Here is a 20,401-nt window from a genome sequence, read left to right as displayed (position 1 = left end):
GGAGTTGATATTTGAGAAGTACAGAGACGGTCAAACCCCAAAAAGGAAGGAGTGGATCTTTGACAAAAGTACAGATGGACAAATCTTAGAATGGAAAGAACTAATCTTTAACAAAGACACAGAAGAACAATCTCAACCAATAAGGAAAGAATCGATGCGTGCAACCTCAGTCGGAAAGGGAAAGAATCGATCCTCGAATACAAACGACCCGTAAATAGTAATTACAGGTCCATTAAGAAATTAGTATAAATTAAGGCCTAGTGAACAGGTAAAGGTACGCTGTTCTCACTAACCAATTACACCTCATATCAATCACTTTCTGACTTGAGCGTCGGAGTGCCTGCAGGTACCCCCCACCCCCGGAGTGCAAACGGTAGGGAGATCCAAGAGGAGTCCAGGGAGGAGCAGAAGGAGGTTCGACATAGAGGATTCTTGAGATCGTCTGGTTCCGCACCGAAATAGTATCGATCAGGTACAATTGGTGCCCACCGTGGGGCCAGACAATTCTCAAGCAGGATGGTGTCGACAAGAGCAGCAGTCGATCAAAATTTAGTAGCAGCGGAGATGCAACAAGAGATGAACCGCCAGTTGGAGGAATTGAGACGCAAGAACGAGGAAGAATTAAACGCCCTAAGAGAGGAGAACCAGCGGATGCGAGCGCAAATTGAGCAGAATCCCCCACAAAGGGAGGAATCCCGTAGCAATGAAGAGGGAGGGGATGGTACCGGACGAGACGAGTCCCGAGTACAAACCACCACCAACCAAACAGAAGCGAGGCCTAGAGTAGCTAGATGCCACCCCTTCGTGGACGGGAACATGGAAGTGGAACTTCCCACGCGCTTGTAGGGGTTGACTATGAGCCAGTACGTGGACGTCTTCACCACCCAGGCAGAATTGTATACTTCGGATGACGCAATCATTTGTCGTGTTTTCCCAATATCCCTAAAAGGGCCTGCACTCAATTGGTTCACACGATTACCACCCAACTCTATCGATTGTTTCGATACGTTGGCCAACCATTTTGGCATACAATTCGCCACCAGTAAGCCACACCATCTTACTTCTCTGGCATTGGTGAATATACGACAGGAAAAAGGAGAGTCTCTGCGGGAATTTATGGAACGATTTGGGAAGATATCCTTGAATATCTCTAATTTGAATCCTGAGGTCGCCATGCACCACCACATAACAGCACTAAAGCCTGGCCCTTTCGTTGACAGTCTATGCAAGAAGCCCGTGAAAAATCTGGATGAGCTTTGGACCAGGGCCACCAAATTCATGCAGATGGAGGAACTGAAAGAATTCTGCAATACAACTCGATTAGACGCCCAGGAGAAGAGGCACCATGATAGAGAGCGAATGTTAGCACCCCGATCCGGCCACAGGTTCAAAGACTCTAGGCAGCCGAAATACAGTAGGTACACGCCCTTTGTGTCCAACAAAGCCAGAATTCTGGAGGAAGCACTGAACACCGATCTAATAACAACCCCTCGAAGGGGTCCGACTCCCCCGAACGCCGATACCACCAAGCATTGTCGGTATCACCAAAATTATGGGCATACAACGGAAGAGAGTTTTACCTTGAAAGACAAAATCGAGGAAGTGATACAGGCGGGACACCTAAGAAGATTTGTAAAACGGGAAGGCGGGGGATTCTCTTCCAGGGGAGAATGAGAAAAACGCTACGAGGAACAACCACAAAGGATATCAGGATACCGAGAGAGGGAAGGAGAAGGCACCCGAAGAAGGGCCGAACCCAAAAAAGATGATGAGCGGGATACGAGAGAAAGACTGCTGAGAGGAGTAATCAATTATATTTCAGGAGGCTTCGCAGGAGGTGGAGCCACTACGTACGGAAGAAAGAAGTACGTACGAGCGATTCAGAGCGTCAATGCCGTAACAGTATGTCCCAGGCGGCACATGCCACCCATCACGTTCCGAGACGATGATTTCCAAGCGATCGACCCCCAACATGACGACCCAATGGTGATATCAATAGAGATCGAGGACTTCGCGGTCAGGAAAACCCTGGTGGACCCGGGTAGTTCGGTGGACATCCTATACTAGGGCAGTTTCAGAAAGCTGAGAATTCCAGAAGGGAAAATCCAACAGTACTTAGAGCCGATCGTGGGCTTTTCAGGGGAGCGAGAGAATACGAAAGGCTACGTTGACTTGTTCACCAAATTCGAGACAGGAATGGTAACACGAACGGTAAAAATCCGATACCTTATTGTTGATGCTCACACCTCTTATAATATTTTGCTAGGGAGACCCTCGTTGAATACGCTTGGTGTAGTAGTCTCCACAGATCACTTGGCCATGAAGTTTCTGTCAGCCTCAGGGTACATAATCACTGTGCACGTAGACCAGCCGACTGCTCGGAGATGCTATGCGGATAGTTTGAGAGAAAGACCCAAGTCTCCTCCCAAACGAATAGTGAAAAATGTTGAGAAGGTCGTAGGGGAAGCGGAAGTAGACTTGGATCCTCGGGTCAGCAGCGAGGAGAGGGTGGAACCAATCGAAAGCACAGAAGAATTCCATTTTGATGAGCATCGGTACACCCATGTCAGCAAGACACTTGTAAAGACCCCCGAGATGCGAGAAGTATTACAGGGGAACGTTGATTTGTTCGCCTGGAGCGCGGCCGACATGCCCGGCATTGACCCAAGAGTAGCCAGTCACAAACTATCTATTTTTCGGGAAGCTCGGCCTGTCGCTCAGAAGAGAAGAAAGATGGGGGAGAAAAAAGGGAGGCAGCCAAAGCGGAAGTACAGAAGCTAATTTCGGCAAGCTTCATCAAGGAGGCCACCTACACGACCTGGCTAGCCAACGTAGTGTTGGTAAAAAAGGCCAATGGCAAATGACGGATGTGTACAAACTACACCAACCTTAACAAGGCGTGCCCTAAAGACACGTACCCTCTCCCAAGTATCGACAGATTGGTAGACGATGCAGCTGGACACAAGGTGCTTAGTTTTTTGGATGCATACTCTGGGTACAATCAGATCCCAATGTATCCTCCTGATAAAGAAAAAACGACGTTCATCATGGAAGAAGCTAACTTCTACTATGAAGTCATGCCTTTTGGCCTAAAAAATGCTGGAGCCACATACCAGCGGCTGATGGACAAGGTGTTTCGTCATCTCATCGGAAAGTGTATGGAGGTCTACGTCGACGACATGGTAGTCATGTCAGATTCACTCGAACAACACGTCAAAGATTTGGACGAGGTCTTGGCAGCCATACGGAAGTATGACATGAGACTGAATCCAAAAAAGTGTATTTTCGGGGTTACAAGTGGGAAATTCCTGGGTTTCATGTTAACCCACTAGGGAATAGAGGCGAACCCCGACAAGTGCCAAGCAGTTGTTAACATGAGAAGTCCAGCCAACATCAAGGAGATACAAAGATTGGTAGGGAGGCTAACTGCGTTATCACGTTTTATGCCTAAATTAGCAGAAAGAATCCAGCGGATGTTTAGGTTCATGAATAAAGCGCAAAAATTCGTATGGGATGAGGCTTGCAAGCAATCTTTTCAAGCGTTGAAGGAGTATTTGTCTTCTCCCCCAGTACTACAAAAGCCTAGCAAGGGAAAACCCTTGTTAGTATATCTAGCCATCTCTACCAATGCTGTTAGCGCGGCCATTGTACAAGATCAGGCGGGGGACCAACGACCCGTATACTTTATCAGCAAAGCCCTACACGATGCAGAATTGCGGTATCAGACTGTCGAAAAGGTAATCCTAGCACTTGTGATAACAACCAGACGATTGCGACCATACTTTCAAGGGAACGAGGTAATAGTCAAATTTGACTACCCAATACACAAAGTATTGAGGCGACCCGACCTCACCGGCCGAATGGTTGGGTGGTCTGTAGAACTATCTGAGTATCATCTTCGATGTGAAGCCCGAGGGCCGATTAAGGGACAATGCCTGGCAGATTTTGTCAACGAATTAACAGGAGATCCTAACGTACACGAGGAAGGCTGGATCCTGTTGGTGGATGGCTCCTCCAACGTGAAGGGCGGGGGCGCTAGAATTGTTTTGCAAGGACCGAATGATTTGCTACTCGAGCAAGCCTTGCGCTTTGGCTTTAAACCCTCGAACAATCAGGCAAAATATGAGGCATTAATAGCGGGGTTGACCCTCGCAGCAGACATGGGAGCAGATACGGTGACATGCCAAACTGATTCTCAGCTGATAGTAGGACACTTGGATGACACTTTCCAGGTAAAGGACCCACTCCTATTACGATATTATCACGTTGTGCAGGGCATGTTGAACAGATTCAGAACAACAAGCGTAAAGCATGTTGATAGATCCCAGAATCCCAGAGCCGACTTGCTCTCGAAGTTGGCGACTACCAAAATAAAGGGGCAACATCATACAGTGATCCATGCCACACTCGATCGTCCTACTGTAACCTTGGTAGAATGCAAGACTACTGAGACTGTCACACCAGAGGACGAAGAGTGGATGGCTCCTATTATACAATTAATTCAACATGGTGACACAGACGGAATTGATTACCCTATCATGCGTAGAAAAGCTTCTCGATTCACTTTGGTTGGTGAAGAATTGTACAAACGAGGCTTCTCCAACCCTCTGTTAAAATGCGTCACAAACTGCCGAGCCCAGTATATTATGGAGGAGTTGCACATGGGGATTTGTGGCTTACATTCAGGATCTCGAACCATGGCAGCTCGGGTGTTACGAGCAGGATACTATTGGCCGACTGTAAAAGAAGACTGCGAGAAGTACGTAAGGAAGTGCGCCTAGTGCCAACAACATGGTAACATGATACATCTCAAGTCAAAAGAGTTGCATGGTATTACCTCCCCTTGGCCTTTCGCCAAGTGGGGCATGGATCCTAGGGCCCTTCAGCCCAGGGAAAGGTCAGGTAAAGTTCCTGTTGGTGGCTATAGACTACTTCACCAAGTGGATTGAGGCGGAGCCACTAGCCCTGATCACGACCCAGCAGGTACAAAAATTTGTCTGGAAGAATATAGTGTGCAGGTTCGACATACCAAGCATCGTCATAGCAGATAATGGTAGACAGATCATCGACAAGGGGGTAGCCGAGTTCTATAAGGGACTCCATATCTAACATATTACCAGCTCGGTCGAGCACCCACAAACAAATGGACAAGCCGAAGCAGCAAACAAGGTCATACTGCGAGAACTTAAGAAGAGGCTGGGAGATGCCAAAGGAAGGTGGGCTGACGAGTTATTAGAGGTCCTATGGGCATATCGCTACACCCCGCAGTCAACAACACAGGAAACACCCTACTGCTTAGCCTGTGGAGTAGACGCAATGATCCCGGTCGAGATTGGGAAGCCCTCTTTACGACGCCATCTGTTCAACACGCGTCTTAATGAAGAAAGTATGCTAACAAGCCTAGACCTGGTTCAAGAGCTCCGAGATCAAGTGCGCATTCAGGAAGAGGCTTCCAAACTAAGGGCCCAGCACCGCTATAATACCAAAGTCAAACCCCGATCTTTTCACTAGGGAGATCTAGTATGGCGTATGGCAAGTGCCGCCCGAAAGCATGAAGGGAAGTTCTCGCCCAACTGGGAAAGGCCATTCCGAATCAACGAAGCTGTGGGAAACGACGTATACAGGTTGGAGCACCTATCTGGTGCCCCTGTCCTGGCCACCTGGAACGCCTCACATCTCAAGTTTTATTACAGTTAGTTTGTCAAACGTTTATTTTTCAGACTCTTTTGTGATTCAATTGCGCAATAAATGATGTACTCTTTCCTACCTTGATCTTTTTTCCCTAAGGAGGGTTTTTGGTCAAGAAGGTTTTAACGAGGCATCATAGCCATAAATAAAGCATGATTATTTCATTATTATCCTATGATTATCTTATTTATTGTCAACACATGCATATATTCTGATCAAGCACAACAAACAGTTAATATTTCGCACTCTCTCATGGGAAAGGAAGCTTCATCGAACTAGATGATCCCCCCATATCTATACCAATGGGAAATGAAGCTTCATCGCCCTAGATGATCCCCCCATACAAGCAAAAACTTAAGGTAATACACAACCATACAAAAACTTAAGGATCAAACGAAACAAAGGAAAACACCATCCTGGCCAGAAGTGGCCAAGTACATCCTAGCCAGGAGCGACCGAGTACATCCCGGCCAGAGGTGGCCCACCACATCATGGCCAGAAGTGGAGGAGTACACCTCGTGCCCACCTTCATCTACAAATAAAAATGGCTAGCAACATGCAAAGAGGCACAAGTAGCAGATGCAAACACAAAAATCTAAAGAAGAAAGTTCAAAGCATGGCAACAAAACATACAATGTGCGTTAATACATGTCCAAAAGGTAATAAACCAAAGCTTGACAAACAATTTCTAAAACCAGAAAATACAAAGCAACAAGTCAATCCTCGAGAGAAGCAGTACGTTTCTGTTGCCCAGCAACAGGGATGTCCTCCACAACCATGACGGAGCCCTCGTACATATCCTCAGCAATATTAAAGCGTTCATCTCCCATGTCAAAGTTAAAATAACTAGAAGCTTGGCGCAGGGCCTTGTGGAAACCCTCCTCATGCTGCGACATCACGTACCCCTCCAACTGGTAAATTCGGCCAGCTTTCTCAGTGCTCTCCCTCTTCTCGGCTGCCAGCTCCTCCTTTAGACGCTCCAAGGCCGCCTGAGAATCCTCATCCTTTTTTCTTAAAATCCCTACAGCGCGCTTTCAAGACATTACGCTCTGCTAGCAGCTGTGGTCGCTCATTTTTCACACTTCACAATTGAAGCGAAACCTCTTGCCTCCTGTTATTGGCCTCAGCCTATTTCCTCTACAGACTCTCTATCTCAATAGCCAGTTTGCTTGTCTCTGGTAGTTGGCTTAGCACTATATTCAGATGGCGACCCATCACCATTGCTCTGACATGAAATTCATTCAGTGCATACAACACAGTCTCAGGACGCATGGCTGAAACAATCTCAGCCTCCTCCGACGATAGGGAAACCTCTATGCCTTGGTTGATTTTGAGTTGTGCATCAAACATTGCAACTAAAGAGTCAGCCACACTATCAGCAGAGGAAGTGCCTCGAGACTTCTTGGGGAAGGATGACCGGGGAGTATTCGGCCTTGCGATACGATCCCTATGCTTGCTTTTCTTCTTCTGCACAGTAGGAGGCATCAGGTAAACAACACGAAAGAAAAATGGATGAACAACACGAAAATTGAAAGAAAAACCACAAGGAAGATGAACTTATCTCTTGACGTCAATCTTGATCAACCAAGGCTCTAGATACCACATGATGAGTCCATCTTCAAGAGTAAGGAAGCCAAGGAGAAGCCATGCAGAATTGATGAGGCTTGCATGGAGAAGGATGAAGGTGGAAAGTTAAAAGATGAGAGAAGAAGTGGTGCAACAATGGGGTTTGGAGAAGCTCTCAAGTGAAGTTGGGCCAACACTCAAGGAAGGGGGCTAGAGGAAACCAAGAAGGAGAACTCTAGCCTAAGTTGATTCATAAAATGAGAGGAGTGTGGAGTCATCTCAACAGAATTTCTCTACTATATTCATGAATGAAAATACAAGGGTCCTAAGCTCTCTATTTATAGAATAAAATGAGACCAAGGAGTCTCCAAAAAGTGGAGGGAAAAAGGAGTCTAGAAAGTTGAATTTTGGAGCCAAAAAGGAGCATGTGGGAGGTGTGACTTGCCACCTAAGCAAGTCACACTTGTCTTGCCATGGGAAGCTAACTCTCATCCTTGGAGAGCAAGTTTGAGAAGCTTCTAGGCTTTTCTAGAGTAGACACAATACTCTTGGCCCATTTGGCCCAATTCCCTTTTTTGGTCCAAAATTACTTCTAAAGCCCAATTTCCTCTAAGGCCCAATACATGGCCCAAAGAAAACCCTATTCTACTAGGCCCAAAATACAAAGCCCAAAAATAAACCCTATTCTAATATTTACAAACAAAGAGTTTTAGGCTAGGTCTTCACATCTTCCTTGGCCCATGTAAAGTTCATCTTGGGCCTTGTGTGTGCATTGGAGGCCCATTCCTCTTGTCCTAGCCATTGCTCTTGTTGTGGGTCCCTTGGTTAGAGGCATCTCATCATCCCCTCCATTTTGAGAAGGATTTGTCCTCAAATATGAAATTTCCGCCTCATCATCTGTACCATTCAAATATTGGGTTAATTCTCTTTGCACGTCCAACTAGCTTAAGCAAGCTGCTAGATACAATGAATCCACACTAAGAACATTAGTAGGCTGTTGGCAGATGTTGTAGTCTAGGCCCAAATACACTGCATAATAAAGCCCATTTATTAGACTGAAATTAAATCATTCAAAAATATGTATTTATTTAATGATAAAGAAAAAAACTAAATTTCCCAAGCCATTGGCCCAAGCTGAAAAGCCCTGTAGGGTGATATTCATCACCCTCTCCCTCTTGAAGAGGATGTGTCCTGAGATCTAGAGGATTCTTTAAGGCCCACAACTTTCAAAGCTTGATTCCTCCAGGATCAAAAACACATCTACAAAAATCATGAAATAAATTTTCATTAAAATTCTGGACATCATGTAGACTATGTTTTCCAAAGACACATGACAATGGGATTTTATGTTGGGAAATATTTTCAATGAAACCCACTTCACTAAAACATTGATTTTCACTTTGACCTAATTGAGTCCAAAAAGGTAATTCTAAGTCTTGACTTTTGCAAATCTTTTGAGGAATATGGATTGATTGGTGAAGATGGAAAAATAATTTTAGGGAGAGTTAAGACAAAAGTATTAATGACTAATAAAGAAGAGTTGAAAGATGGAATTACTCCCTTGAAGTCTATGCAAGGAGTCGTAGGATGTTGTATCTCTACTTCCCTAAGCATTATTTCTTTCCTCTCAATCTCTTCCTCTTTTCTTTTAAACTTTGCCTCTTGTCTTACTCTCTTTTCCTCTTCATATTTTATTCTCTTTTCTTCCTCCTTTTGTTTTCTCAACTTTTCCTCTTCTTCTCTCAATTCTTGCTCAAATTTCTCTTTTTCTTTTTGCTCTCTTTTCTGAATTCTTATTTTTTCTTTTTCTTCGAACTCCCTCATCTCTCTTAAGAGTATTGTGAGTTTTTCCTCCTTCCTTCTTGCTATCTCAATTTTCTTTTTCTCTATCTCACAATCAAAATCAAAGGAAGGTGGTATGAATGTTCTTCTCATGCATGCTCTCAACTCACTCCAATTTTGAATGGGAGATTTTCTTCCTTTTTCCACTCTAAACTGCCTATAATCCCATCACTCTCTTGCATGTCCTACAAAACTTGAAATACACAAAGTAAGAAAGTAGTATTTACTATGTCAAAGATGGAATGATTGCACCAAATCATCTATTTCCCTCTCCCAAGATATGTATGATAATGCACTTATGTCCTCACCAAAGAAAGGGAATGTACTCTCATGTGTATGATGCATTTTATCTTCACTATGACTACCTAAATGCAATCTATTGTACAAACGATAACTCATTTTGGAAAACACTTTTGAAACATTTATCTAAACCAATTTTCACAAAGAAAATTTAGGAATTTTAAAGAGAATATAAAGGAAAAGATTTCTAGAGATGTTCCCAGGAAAGGGAGGTGAGTCTCATGGACAGGCTTAGAAACCAAACCTTTCCTAGCCAGAAATCTCTAAATTTCTTTCACAAAAATTCTCAATAAAATTTCCCAACAAGATAGATCTTAATTGTGAAAAACAACTTCCAAAGTGTGTGAAATCTTATGACCAAAGAAAGGTCAACTAAGTGTTTAAAGATTTGCACCTAGATATCACGATGACCTAAAACATAGAAGCAATCATACAAATTACACAAAACCTTGGCATTTAAAACATAAAGGCAGAAAACATAAAAACTGAAAACATAAACTAGATGAAAATCCTAAGTGAAAATTCAAGTGGCCTTTGGAACCCCTTGAACCTCACACTACACCTTAAACTATTACAATTAAATGCTAAGGATGGGATTGCTCTAAAGCATTTTCCCACCTAAGCCAAATAAAAGGAGAAAACTGAAAGAAAGAAAATTACACAAAATCCGTGACATCAAAACAGCAAAAACCAAAATAAAATTATGCTATGCCAAGCTATGTCTCTCAAGCTCTCGGTCCAGCCTCCAAAGTGTGTCTCCCTCAAGTGTTTGCTTTGAATTTTATCCTTTGTGAACTTCACTTTTAGCTTGGAGTTCCACTTTGGTTTCCACCTCCTAGGATGCTACCTTGAATATTTGGTTACCTCCAAAGAAATCTTCCACCAAGAATGTAACACCAAACCAAAGAAGCCAATAAGGAAAAACAAGAAAAGCTTAAATGAAAGAAGAGCTAAACTCAAATGGAATATAGTTGAAACATACTCAAAGATTTAACAAAGAAAGACAAACTAGAAATAAGGCAAACAAACAAGTTAAGCACTCAAATGAATTACCTAAAGAATGGCACTAGAATTCAAGAGAAAATCTGAAAAAGAAGTGCTCAAACATGAAGCTTATAGTTCTCATTGCAACAGTGCCAAATGAAGGGAAGAATCCACTTGAAATTAAGGCAACTCAAGGCAATATAGAGCACACACCTAAGCCAAGAATTATATCAACAAAGAGCACTTAAAACACAACAAAACGCACACAAAATAGCACTGAAAATGAATTTTCCAGAAACTGGCAGTCCAGAAAACGCTGATTGATGCCTCAACTTCACAGATTTTTCATATTTTTTGTGCTCAACATTTTTTAGTAATTATTTTTCTTTGTTATTTTCGTCTATCTCTCTTCTTTAAGAGGGAAAAATCAGAAAAAACCTTTGTTGAGCCATGTGTTCAGGATAAATCACAAACAATAGTATGCGTGTAGTGAAAACTGAAAACAGAGACTAGAGCATAGTTGCTCACGGAAATTGAGAAGATGTTCTCTGAAATTTAAGTAGAATGAACTTGATTATGATCTAGAATCAATCATGAATCATAGAAGAACATCTAGAACACACAAAAGCAAGAATCCAATCAGTGAAATGGATCAAAAACAGTGAGAACATGCCTTACACATCCACAAGCATCACTTTGATGTTCATTGCTCTTTTGTGTGATGTAGGACTTGGTTCTCATCAAGAAAATGCAGAAAATAGCAAATGAAACGAAAATGGAGATGAAACAAAACACTTAAACATGACTTAAGACAAAACACAAGATGATAAACTGAAAATAAATGGAAACCATCGAATGAAAATGAAGAACACACACTAGGAAGCAAAGAAAATGTTGTTGGAAAAATAAATGGAACTTAAGAACAAATGTGAACCAAAAATCATGAAGATCTACCATTTGAATCCATAGAATTCATGTAGACTCATAGATGTTCGGTTGATTTGAAGGAAACTTGAAGAAAACTCAAAGAAAATGGAAGAACAACACAAAAAATGAAAGAACACAAAGAAAAATGGATGAACAACACGAAAATTGAAAGAAAAACCACAAGGAAGATGAACTTATCTCTTGACGTCAATCTTGATCAACCAAGGCTCTAGATACCACATGATGAGTCCATCTTCAAGAGTAAGGAAGCCAAGGAGAAGCCATGTAGAATTGATGAGGATTGCATGGAGAAGGATGAAGGTGGAAAGTTAAAAGATGAGAGAAGAAGTGGTGCGACAATGGGGTTTGGAGAAGCTCTCAAGTGAAGTTGGGCCAACACTCAAGGAAGGGGGCCAGAGGAAACCAAGAAGGAGAACTCTAGCCTAAGTTGATTCACAAAAAGAGAGGAGTGTGGAGTCATCTCAACAGAATTTCTCTACTATATTCATGAATGAAAATACAAGGGTCCTAAGCTCTCTATTTATAGGATAAAATGAGACCAAGGAGTCTCCAAAAAGTGGAGGGAAAAAGGAGTCTAGAAAGTTGAATTTTGGAGCCAAAAAGGAGCATGTGGGAGGTGTGACTTGCCACCTAAGCAAGTCACACTTGTCTTGCCATGGGAAGCTAACTCTCATCCTTGGAGAGCAAGTTTGAGAAGCTTCTAGGCTTTTCTAGAGTAGACACAATACTCTTGGCCCATTTGGCCCAATTCCCTTTTTTGGTCCAAAATTACTTCTAAAGCCCAATTTCCTCTAAGGCCCAATACATGGCAAAAAAAAACCCTATTCTACTAGGCCCAAAATACAAAGCCCAAAAATAAACCCTATTCTAATATTTACAAACAAAGAGTTTTAGGCTAGGTCTTCACATCTTCCTTGGCCCATGTAAAGTTCATCTTGGGCCTTGTGTGTGCATTGGAGGCCCATTCCTCTTGTATCCTCCTAGCCATTGCTCTTGTCGTGGGTCCCTTGGTTAGAGGCATATCATCAGAGTACATGTAGAAAAAATCATGCGAATGACCTTCTCGACCGTGACATACACTATCCCCACTCCTGGCTCGCTCTACACTAATAATGCAATCGTCTACTGTATCAGCTAGAATGTCATACTTCTTACGAAAATCAACTATGGTGGCAGATTTACTAAACCTAGGCAGAGGGAGTTTCACCCGGGGATCTACCCATTTGTACCCCAGGTGACGTAGGGCCGAGAACTCCTCGACACCTACAGAGTCCTCATCGTCCCTCTGAACACTATCACTGCACGAGGAGTCAAACACGGTCCCCTCCTCCTCTGAGTCACTATGCCTACTGGAAAGATACCTGAGGTGGTGCAGAGAGGAAACGCTCGGCTGGAGGTGGCTCACTTCCTAAATGGATCCTTTGCCTCAAAACATCAAGACCCCACCTCTATTTATAGTGGACCACTTTCACAAGAGTAACCCCCTCATCACCATGAGATCTCGCTCCATCCAACGGTTGTCGGCACATCTCCTTTAACTCCCCACCTACACTATCTTATTATTATGACAAGACAACCTCGAACGGCGAGCCAAGTTAATACTTTTTCTTTCCCCATAATTAAAGCAAGTCTCATAAACACAAGTGGTTGGGGATGCCTCGACACCATTTCCAAGAACAACACATCATAGCCTCTTGTGAACTTTGTTCACTATGAGCCTAGGGGGGCTGGTGTTAGTGTATGGCCGGGTACATCTCGACCCAGTAAGGGGAAAGTGGCCGGGATCATCCCGGCCCTACGAACACCCTGACACTCTAGCCCAACAACGGGGGCTTGGATCCAGTGCAACGCTGACAACCCAATAAGTGTGATGGCCGAGTACATCCCGGCCCAAGGGGTGGCAGGTGGAACATGTGATTATGACGCAGAGATACAGAGGGGCAGCGCACAATCTCAGCCAAAAAAGGAAGGAGTTGATATTTGGCGAAGTACAGACGGGCAAACCCCAAAAAAGGAAGGAGTTCATATTTGAGAAGTACGGATGGCCAAACCCCAAAAAAGGAAGGAGTTCATATTTGAGAAGTACAGATAGCCAAACCCCAAAAAGGAAGGAGTGGATCTTTGATAAAAGTACAAACGGACAAATCTTAGAATGGAAAGAGCTGATCTTTAACAAAGACAGAGAAGAACAATCTCAGCTAATAAGGAAAGAACTGATGCGTGCAACCTCAGTTGAAAAGGGAAAGAATCGATCCTCGAATACAAACGACCCGCAAATAGTAATAAAAGGTCCCTTAAGAAAGGTACGCTTTTCTCACTAACCAATTACACCTCATATCAATCACTTTCTAACTTGAGCGTCGGAGTGCCTGCAGGTACCCCCACCCCTGCAGTGCAGACGGTAGGGAGATCCAGGAGGAATCCAGGGAGGAGCGAGAGGAGGTTCGACATAGAGGGTTCTTGAGATCGTCTGGTTCCTAAGCTAGCTTGATTAACATAATTAAACATCAAAGAGCTTCTTAAGTAGGTGCATATGATGCTCCCTACTTGATGAAGGATTATCTTGTTCCTTTTTAAGATTATTGAATATAGTGTGAGTTGATTAAGAAAGCTAAGTGAAATCTCCACTAGACATTAAGATAGCATGCTATCTAGATGTGAAGGTTCCTTTCACACAGCTCAAGAAAAGAAGATGATGGATTGATTCAAAACAAAAAGGAAATGGAAGGCACATAAATCATAGAAAACCAAGAACAATTAAAGGAAGAAGAAAACATAAAATAGAAAGGAAAGAAATGGTAAAAATGTGAGAAGCACGCCACTACAAGGCTAGGCTAGAAGCCATGACAACCTTGAAGATGAGTGGATGTGTGCCGCCACTTGCTATGCAAGATAAGGCTTAAAAGTATTCACTCCTAAGGGAGGAAACTCTCATAAATGGTTGAGACACAAGAGTGTTTTTACTTCAAAATTTTCAACCCTCTTACATGTATTGGAGCACCCCGTATACAGAAGAGTTTAGGGGCCTCTAAGCGAATAAAAGATACCTACGGATGTCTCTACAAAAACCTAACCCTAGCTTCTAGAAACTAGGTCAAATAAAGTTACAAAAATGAGAGACAAAAGAGCTAACTATGGTGTGTGCAAGGTTAATTTCGTTCTAGCACAAAAGGGGACAAAGAATGTGTCTCATATGTCTAAAAAAAGTGACCAAAGTGTGCTAAAAACAAAGGAGACCAAAGGTACACTGATACACTTGTCTTATGCCTTTTACTTTATGCTTTATGCCTTTGCTTTACTCTCTCCTCCACATCATTTATGCTCCCCAATCACCATGCGCCACCTAGCATTGCTTTCTTACTCCTAATTAACCTACCAAGCAAATAAACATAGATTAACATGTTGGCTTAATTCAAGTCAACTATAGTCAACAAGTCAAACCTAGTCAAGGTCAACAAGTCAACTAAAGTTGATTCAACTAAGTCAACTTAGGGAATCAAAAATAACAAACACAAATGAAAGGGATGAAGGATTAATGAACTTCCTTTCTAAACATGCTTAGTCTTCTTAAGCATGTCCCGCCATCCTTGGTTGGGGTCAATCCTTCATCATCCTACTCTCCTTGGAGAGAATTTGACCACAAATTCTTGAAGCCTTTGTAGATGGAGCTTGACTTGATTTGGGGGAGGATTTGCGCCTCCCTTTTTTGAGCTCTTGTTCCATCCTTTCTAAGGATATTACCCTTAGCTTTGGTTAGGCCATCTTTATTTTCTAGAGTACTCTTCCTCTCTTGCTTGTGCTTTGGGCCTTCCTTTTTGACTTGGGAAGAGAAGGAAGGGTGATGCACATCTTGCTTTGGAAATTTTTTTTTGTAGGCAAGTAACACCTTGGTGAAAGCTTGCCCTTTTTGTTTTTCTTCTTTATCTTTCCTTATTATATTTCTATCCTTATTAACTTCTTGAGGTGATAGAGGTAGTAAAGTTGTCTTTTTCCCATTTATGAAGAAAATGTATTGGCTGGTATGTCCATCATGTAAAGTTTGTTTATCAAATTGTCATGGCCTTCCTAGTAAGATATGTGTGACTTCCATGGAAACAACATCACATCCCAAAGTTAACTTAGTTGAATCAACTTTAGTTGACTTGTTGACCTTTGACTAGGTTTGACTTGTTGACTATAGTTGACTTGAATTAAGCCAACATGCTAATCTATGTTTATTTGTTTTGTAGGTTAAGGAGTAAGAAAGCAATGCTAGGTGGCACATGGTGATTGGGGAGCATAAATGATGTGGAGGAAAGAGTAAAGCAAAGACATAAAGAATAAAGTAAAAGGCATGAAGCAAGTGTACCTATATACCTTTGGTCTCCTTTGTTTTTAGCACACTTTGGCCACTTTTTGGAGACATATGAGACACATTCTTTGTTTCCTTTTGTGCTAGAACGAAATTAGCCTTGCACACACCATAGTTAGCTCTTTTGTCTCTCATTTTTGTAACATTATTTGATCTAGTTTCTAGAAGCTAGGGTTAGGTTTTTGTAGAGCCATCCTTATGTATCTTTTATTTGCTTAGAGGCCCCTAAGTTCTTCTATATAAGGGGTGCTCCTAGACATGTAAAAGGGTTGAACATTTTGAAGTAAAAACACTCTTGTGTCTCAACCATTTGTTAGAGTTTCCTCCCTTGGGAGTGAATACTTTTAAGCCTTATCTTGCATAGCAAGTGGTGGCACACATCCACTCATCTTCAAGGTTGCCATGGCTTCTAGCCTAGCCTTGTAGTGGCGTGCTTCTCACATTTCTTACCATTTCTTTCCTTTCCATTTTATGTTTTCTTCTTCCTTTAATTATTCTTGTTTTTCTATGGTTTATGTGCTTTCCATTTCCTTTTTATTTTGAATCAATCCATCATCTTCTTCTCTTGAGCTTTAAGAAAGGAACCTTCACATCTAGATAGCTTGCTATCTTAATGTCTAGTGGGGATTTCACTTAGCTTTCTTAATCAACTCACACCATATTCAATAATCTTAAAAAGAAACAACATAATCCTTCATCAACATAAGGATGATGTCCTGACCAAACTCGATGCCGAAGTAGATACCACAAGTTCACACTGCAGCTCACACACCAACAGACCCAACTATTTCACGCATGCATCTGACACAAAGGAATGTGTTGCTCCAGAATCATACAATAGACAACAATTCTCTCCAGCTATCACACAATGACCCATAACAAGGTTACCTGAGCCTGTAGCCTCTGCTCCCGTCATAGCGTAGACTCTACATGTTGCCCGAGGCTTATTGCCTCTGTTCCTCTATTAGTTTTGCGCAGGAGTCTAAACTAGAGGTCGACCATTGCTCTAGTAAGGGTGGGGCAGTCTTTTCCAAAGTGACCTTCCTTCCCACAATTGTTGCACCGACGATAGCCCTCCATGCGCGGGCAGGCGTTCCTCATATGAGGGCCTCCACATATGAAACACTACACTCTGCCTTACTGGGTAGGAAAGCTCCTAGACCCCTGGGACTGGTGGTGGGGTCTATCATATGGTCTCCTCCGCTCCTCATGTCTTAGCTTGGACCCAGATGGTCCACCAATCCTTTGTGGTTGTTGTGGTTGCTGTGGGCGCTGACCTTCTACTTCACGCTTCATCTTCTCCATTACTCTGGCTTTCTCCACTAGAGCAGCAAAATCCTTGATGGACAATGGAGTCACCATTAAGCGGATATCACCACGGAGACCATTCTTGAACTTTCGGCATCTACATTCTTCTTCGAGCGGTAGAGTGTGGAAGCGGCTGAGGTGCTTGAACTTCTCAGCATACTCAATCACAGATTTCCCTCCCTGCATCAGCTGGAGGAACTCCACATCCTTCGTGTATCTAACAATGTTGGGAAAGTACTCGGAGAGAAACTTCCCCCTGAAAGCTTCCCACGACTTATCCCTCTCTTCCATGATGGACTTCATGCAAATCCATCAATGCTTCACCTCACCCGTGAGCATGTATACTGCAAAAGCCAATCTGTTTTCTACCGGGCACATCTTCGCATCGAAGATCCTCTCTATATCCTTCAGCCACAGGTTTGCTGCATCTGGGCTAGCCTTACCGTCAAATTTCACCGGATGATGTTTTAGAAAGTCTTCTAGGCTCCACTCCCTGACTGCAGGTCGTTGCTCAGGACCAAAGGCAAGTGCAGCCGTCATGTTTTCCTCTAGCTGGCGGAGGGCCTCCATATGCTGCCGGTGGAATCCTCGACAGCTACTCTAGCAGCCTCCATCTGCTGGATCACCAGTTGTTGCTGCTCAAGCGACGCTGCCTGTCGCTGCATGGATGTTTCGTGTTGCTGCATCATCGTCGTGCTCTGTTGTGTCATCCCAACGACCATCGCCTCTATTGCCCTAGCGATATCGGGTACATCACCTTGGGAGGATTGCAGAGTCCTAGGAGGAGGTGCCATAATTCACTAGCACACAGGAAATCACTTGGTTAGGCTTGATAAGACAGGAATTTAACTAAGAACACTCAGATAGACACAGAGAAAGCTAAGCGGACATCCAAGTCCACAGACCTAAGGAATGAGCGCTTTGATACCATAAATGTAACGTCCCATTTAATCAATAATCCGCATTAAAGGAAACATCACACGAGCTAACATAATAGCGCGGTCTTGGAGCATAAGCATAACTCCTTACAATACTCAAAGCACACTACGATACCAAAAATATCAAAAATACAAAGTTTAATAGTACTCCAAATTAAAATTTAAAGACCAAGCAAATACATGGGCCATTGCGCTATAATAAGACCTAAAACAGTAGACTCCAGCCCAAGTGGACTACGCAGCGAAATCATCCCTTGCCTGTTGACCTCGAGTACCTCTCGCATATGCTCACACCAATAAATTAATGATCATCGCAAAAGGAGAAGAACCACATACAAGCAACCAAACAAGAAAAAGGGTAAGCTAGTGCCAAAAATAGTTTTATCATGCAATTATATACACTTTCATAGTGGATTATACATACATCACCCAAGCATGTTATGACCTTCCACATAATACACTAAGACTCGATACGACTCATCCGGATACGTATAATTTAGTCAGATGCTTGCACTTGTAGTGGATTTCTCTGCTCACCCCCGAGCTAAGAGTTACAAGTGTTACAATATCTCAATTTTCCACACACAAGGTTAGCCCTTAATGAGTTCCGGGCCTCCTGCTACTCTCACTACAAGAGTCAGTCCGCTCTATGTGAGACTAACTGACTCCTTAGAGCGTCATGATACAACCTTACCTTGAATCCTTACCAAATTATATAGATGAGGCACCACCATGAACTCCCACTAACACGGGTCATGGAATTACGTCCCGACCATTGAAGCACGACCCTAAAATTTCACCTAGAGTTTTCAAGGAATTACATATTGACCACATACCAATCATATTCAAACAACCAAGTAATATTTATCATGCATATACATCTCATGTCAACCTTTATAACCAACCCTTTTTATATTCTAGGTCAAACCATACCAACTCATCATCCTCCATCCATGAATAGGGAATTTTATCCCAAATCATTACCATGCCACTTTCATAACCAACCATTTCATGTTCATTACATGCCAAGAATTTATCCAAGTTCATCATTCACAACTCATACACCCTCCTACTCATGGATATTCATTCACCTCATGCCATTATATAATAATCCAATGAAATACATGCTGAGCATCCAAGAATAGGGAAAATATCAAACCAGGACACTCTCTCGCCCACCTCTTCACTTAGGCTGAAGGGTCTCGCTCAGGCGAAAGGGACTCTCGCTCAGGCTAGCTCCCTTCGCCTAGGCGAGAGCTCGACAATGGGAACAATGGCCTTCTGCGCAATCTCGCTTAAGCGAGACCCCCTTCACTTGAGCGAGACATCCTCTCGCTCAAAAGAAGGGTTTGGTCGCCTGAGTGACAACTCGCGTGGAAAGGCCTGGGCGAGCCTTTGCTCATCTTGCCTAGGTGAGACAAGCTCGCTTGGGCGAGATTATCGGTGCTTGCCATTGTTCGCACCTGCATTAGCCATTTGCATATGCCAAACAAAAATAACCAAACAGTCCAAGCATGCACAACAGCACACAAACTCACAAATCATGAAACCAAAAATAGCACGAGCCACAAGCACACCAGACAAAGAGGTTCTAGGTTCCTTTACCTGGATTGAGCTAGCACAGGACCTCGGCACCAACTACGGAGCACATCAGCTCTAGGAGCAAACTAAAGATTTGAAAGAAATAGTGGAACAAAGCTAAGAAATGGGGTTACCATGAAACCGTAACTGGAAATACGAAGAGTGATTAACATGGACCAATATGAGCTAGAAGAACACTTGCATGGAGTAGAAAAATGGATTCGAGCTAGATTGAAGAGTACTGTTGGCAAAAGCAATACAAGTCTAAATGCTGAAGCAAGATTTTGATGATGATAAAAGAAGCCTGAAAGCCATCTGGAAGACAATATGAAGACTACATGTTATTATGTTTAAAGCTATCTTGTAAAATGTAATTGGATTAAGTTAGAAGCAGTATTGTACAAGAAAATTCTAGTATTTCTCGAAATATCAAAATGATAATCGATTATCACTTGGAATAATCGATTATCCTGAGCTGAACAAATTTTTTCAAGAAAGCACTGGAATAATCGATTATTACTTCTGATAATCGATTATCTGCTCAAAAATTTGTTTTTCATAAACCACACTGGAATAATCGATTATCACTAGTGATAATCGATTATCCTGGTCTGTTGGGCGCGATTGTTCAGCTTTTTGACCTAATTTCTGGAACCCCTATTTAAGGAACTTCAGAATTACTTCTCAATTACCTTTTTGAGAAGCTAGAGTACTAGTGCTGTGACTGCAAGAGAGTTCTCTGAAGTGTTCTCAATTGAAGCTTTGAAAAACCTAGAGTGGGTAGAGCGATAACTTTTCCTGAGAGGTGTTCTAGGAGATTGAGTGCTGCTGCTGTTGCTAGGAAAGCTAGGGTCAAGGTTCTCTGTGTGATTCAGAGAAAGGTGTTCATCTCTTG

The 20,401-nt window shown here is 42.7% G+C and overlaps 2 protein-coding genes across 2 annotated transcripts; both read left to right on the top strand.

Moving 5' to 3' along the window:
* Positions 1-855: 855 nt before the first annotated feature.
* Positions 856-1,674, top strand: LOC114194928. Its single transcript, XM_028085331.1, has one exon. It carries the CDS (start codon positions 856-858, stop codon positions 1,672-1,674), a length of 819 nt encoding a protein of 272 aa, XP_027941132.1.
* A 1,700-nt stretch (positions 1,675-3,374) lies between these two features.
* Positions 3,375-4,781, top strand: LOC114194926. Its single transcript, XM_028085330.1, has one exon. It carries the CDS (start codon positions 3,375-3,377, stop codon positions 4,779-4,781), a length of 1,407 nt encoding a protein of 468 aa, XP_027941131.1.
* The last annotated feature ends 15,620 nt before the right edge of the window (positions 4,782-20,401 follow it).

Source organism: Vigna unguiculata, chromosome 8 (genome assembly GCF_004118075.2).
Source record: "Vigna unguiculata cultivar IT97K-499-35 chromosome 8, ASM411807v1, whole genome shotgun sequence".
Classification (NCBI taxonomy): domain Eukaryota; kingdom Viridiplantae; phylum Streptophyta; class Magnoliopsida; order Fabales; family Fabaceae; genus Vigna; species Vigna unguiculata.
This window is presented reverse-complemented; position numbering and strand designations above follow the sequence as displayed.

Bases quoted from the DNA above. Each gene is read 5' to 3' on its own strand.
- LOC114194928 (XM_028085331.1), top strand. From the start codon at position 856: ATGAGCCAGTACGTGGACGTCTTCACCACCCAGGCAGAATTGTATACT.
- LOC114194926 (XM_028085330.1), top strand. From the start codon at position 3,375: ATGAGAAGTCCAGCCAACATCAAGGAGATACAAAGATTGGTAGGGAGG.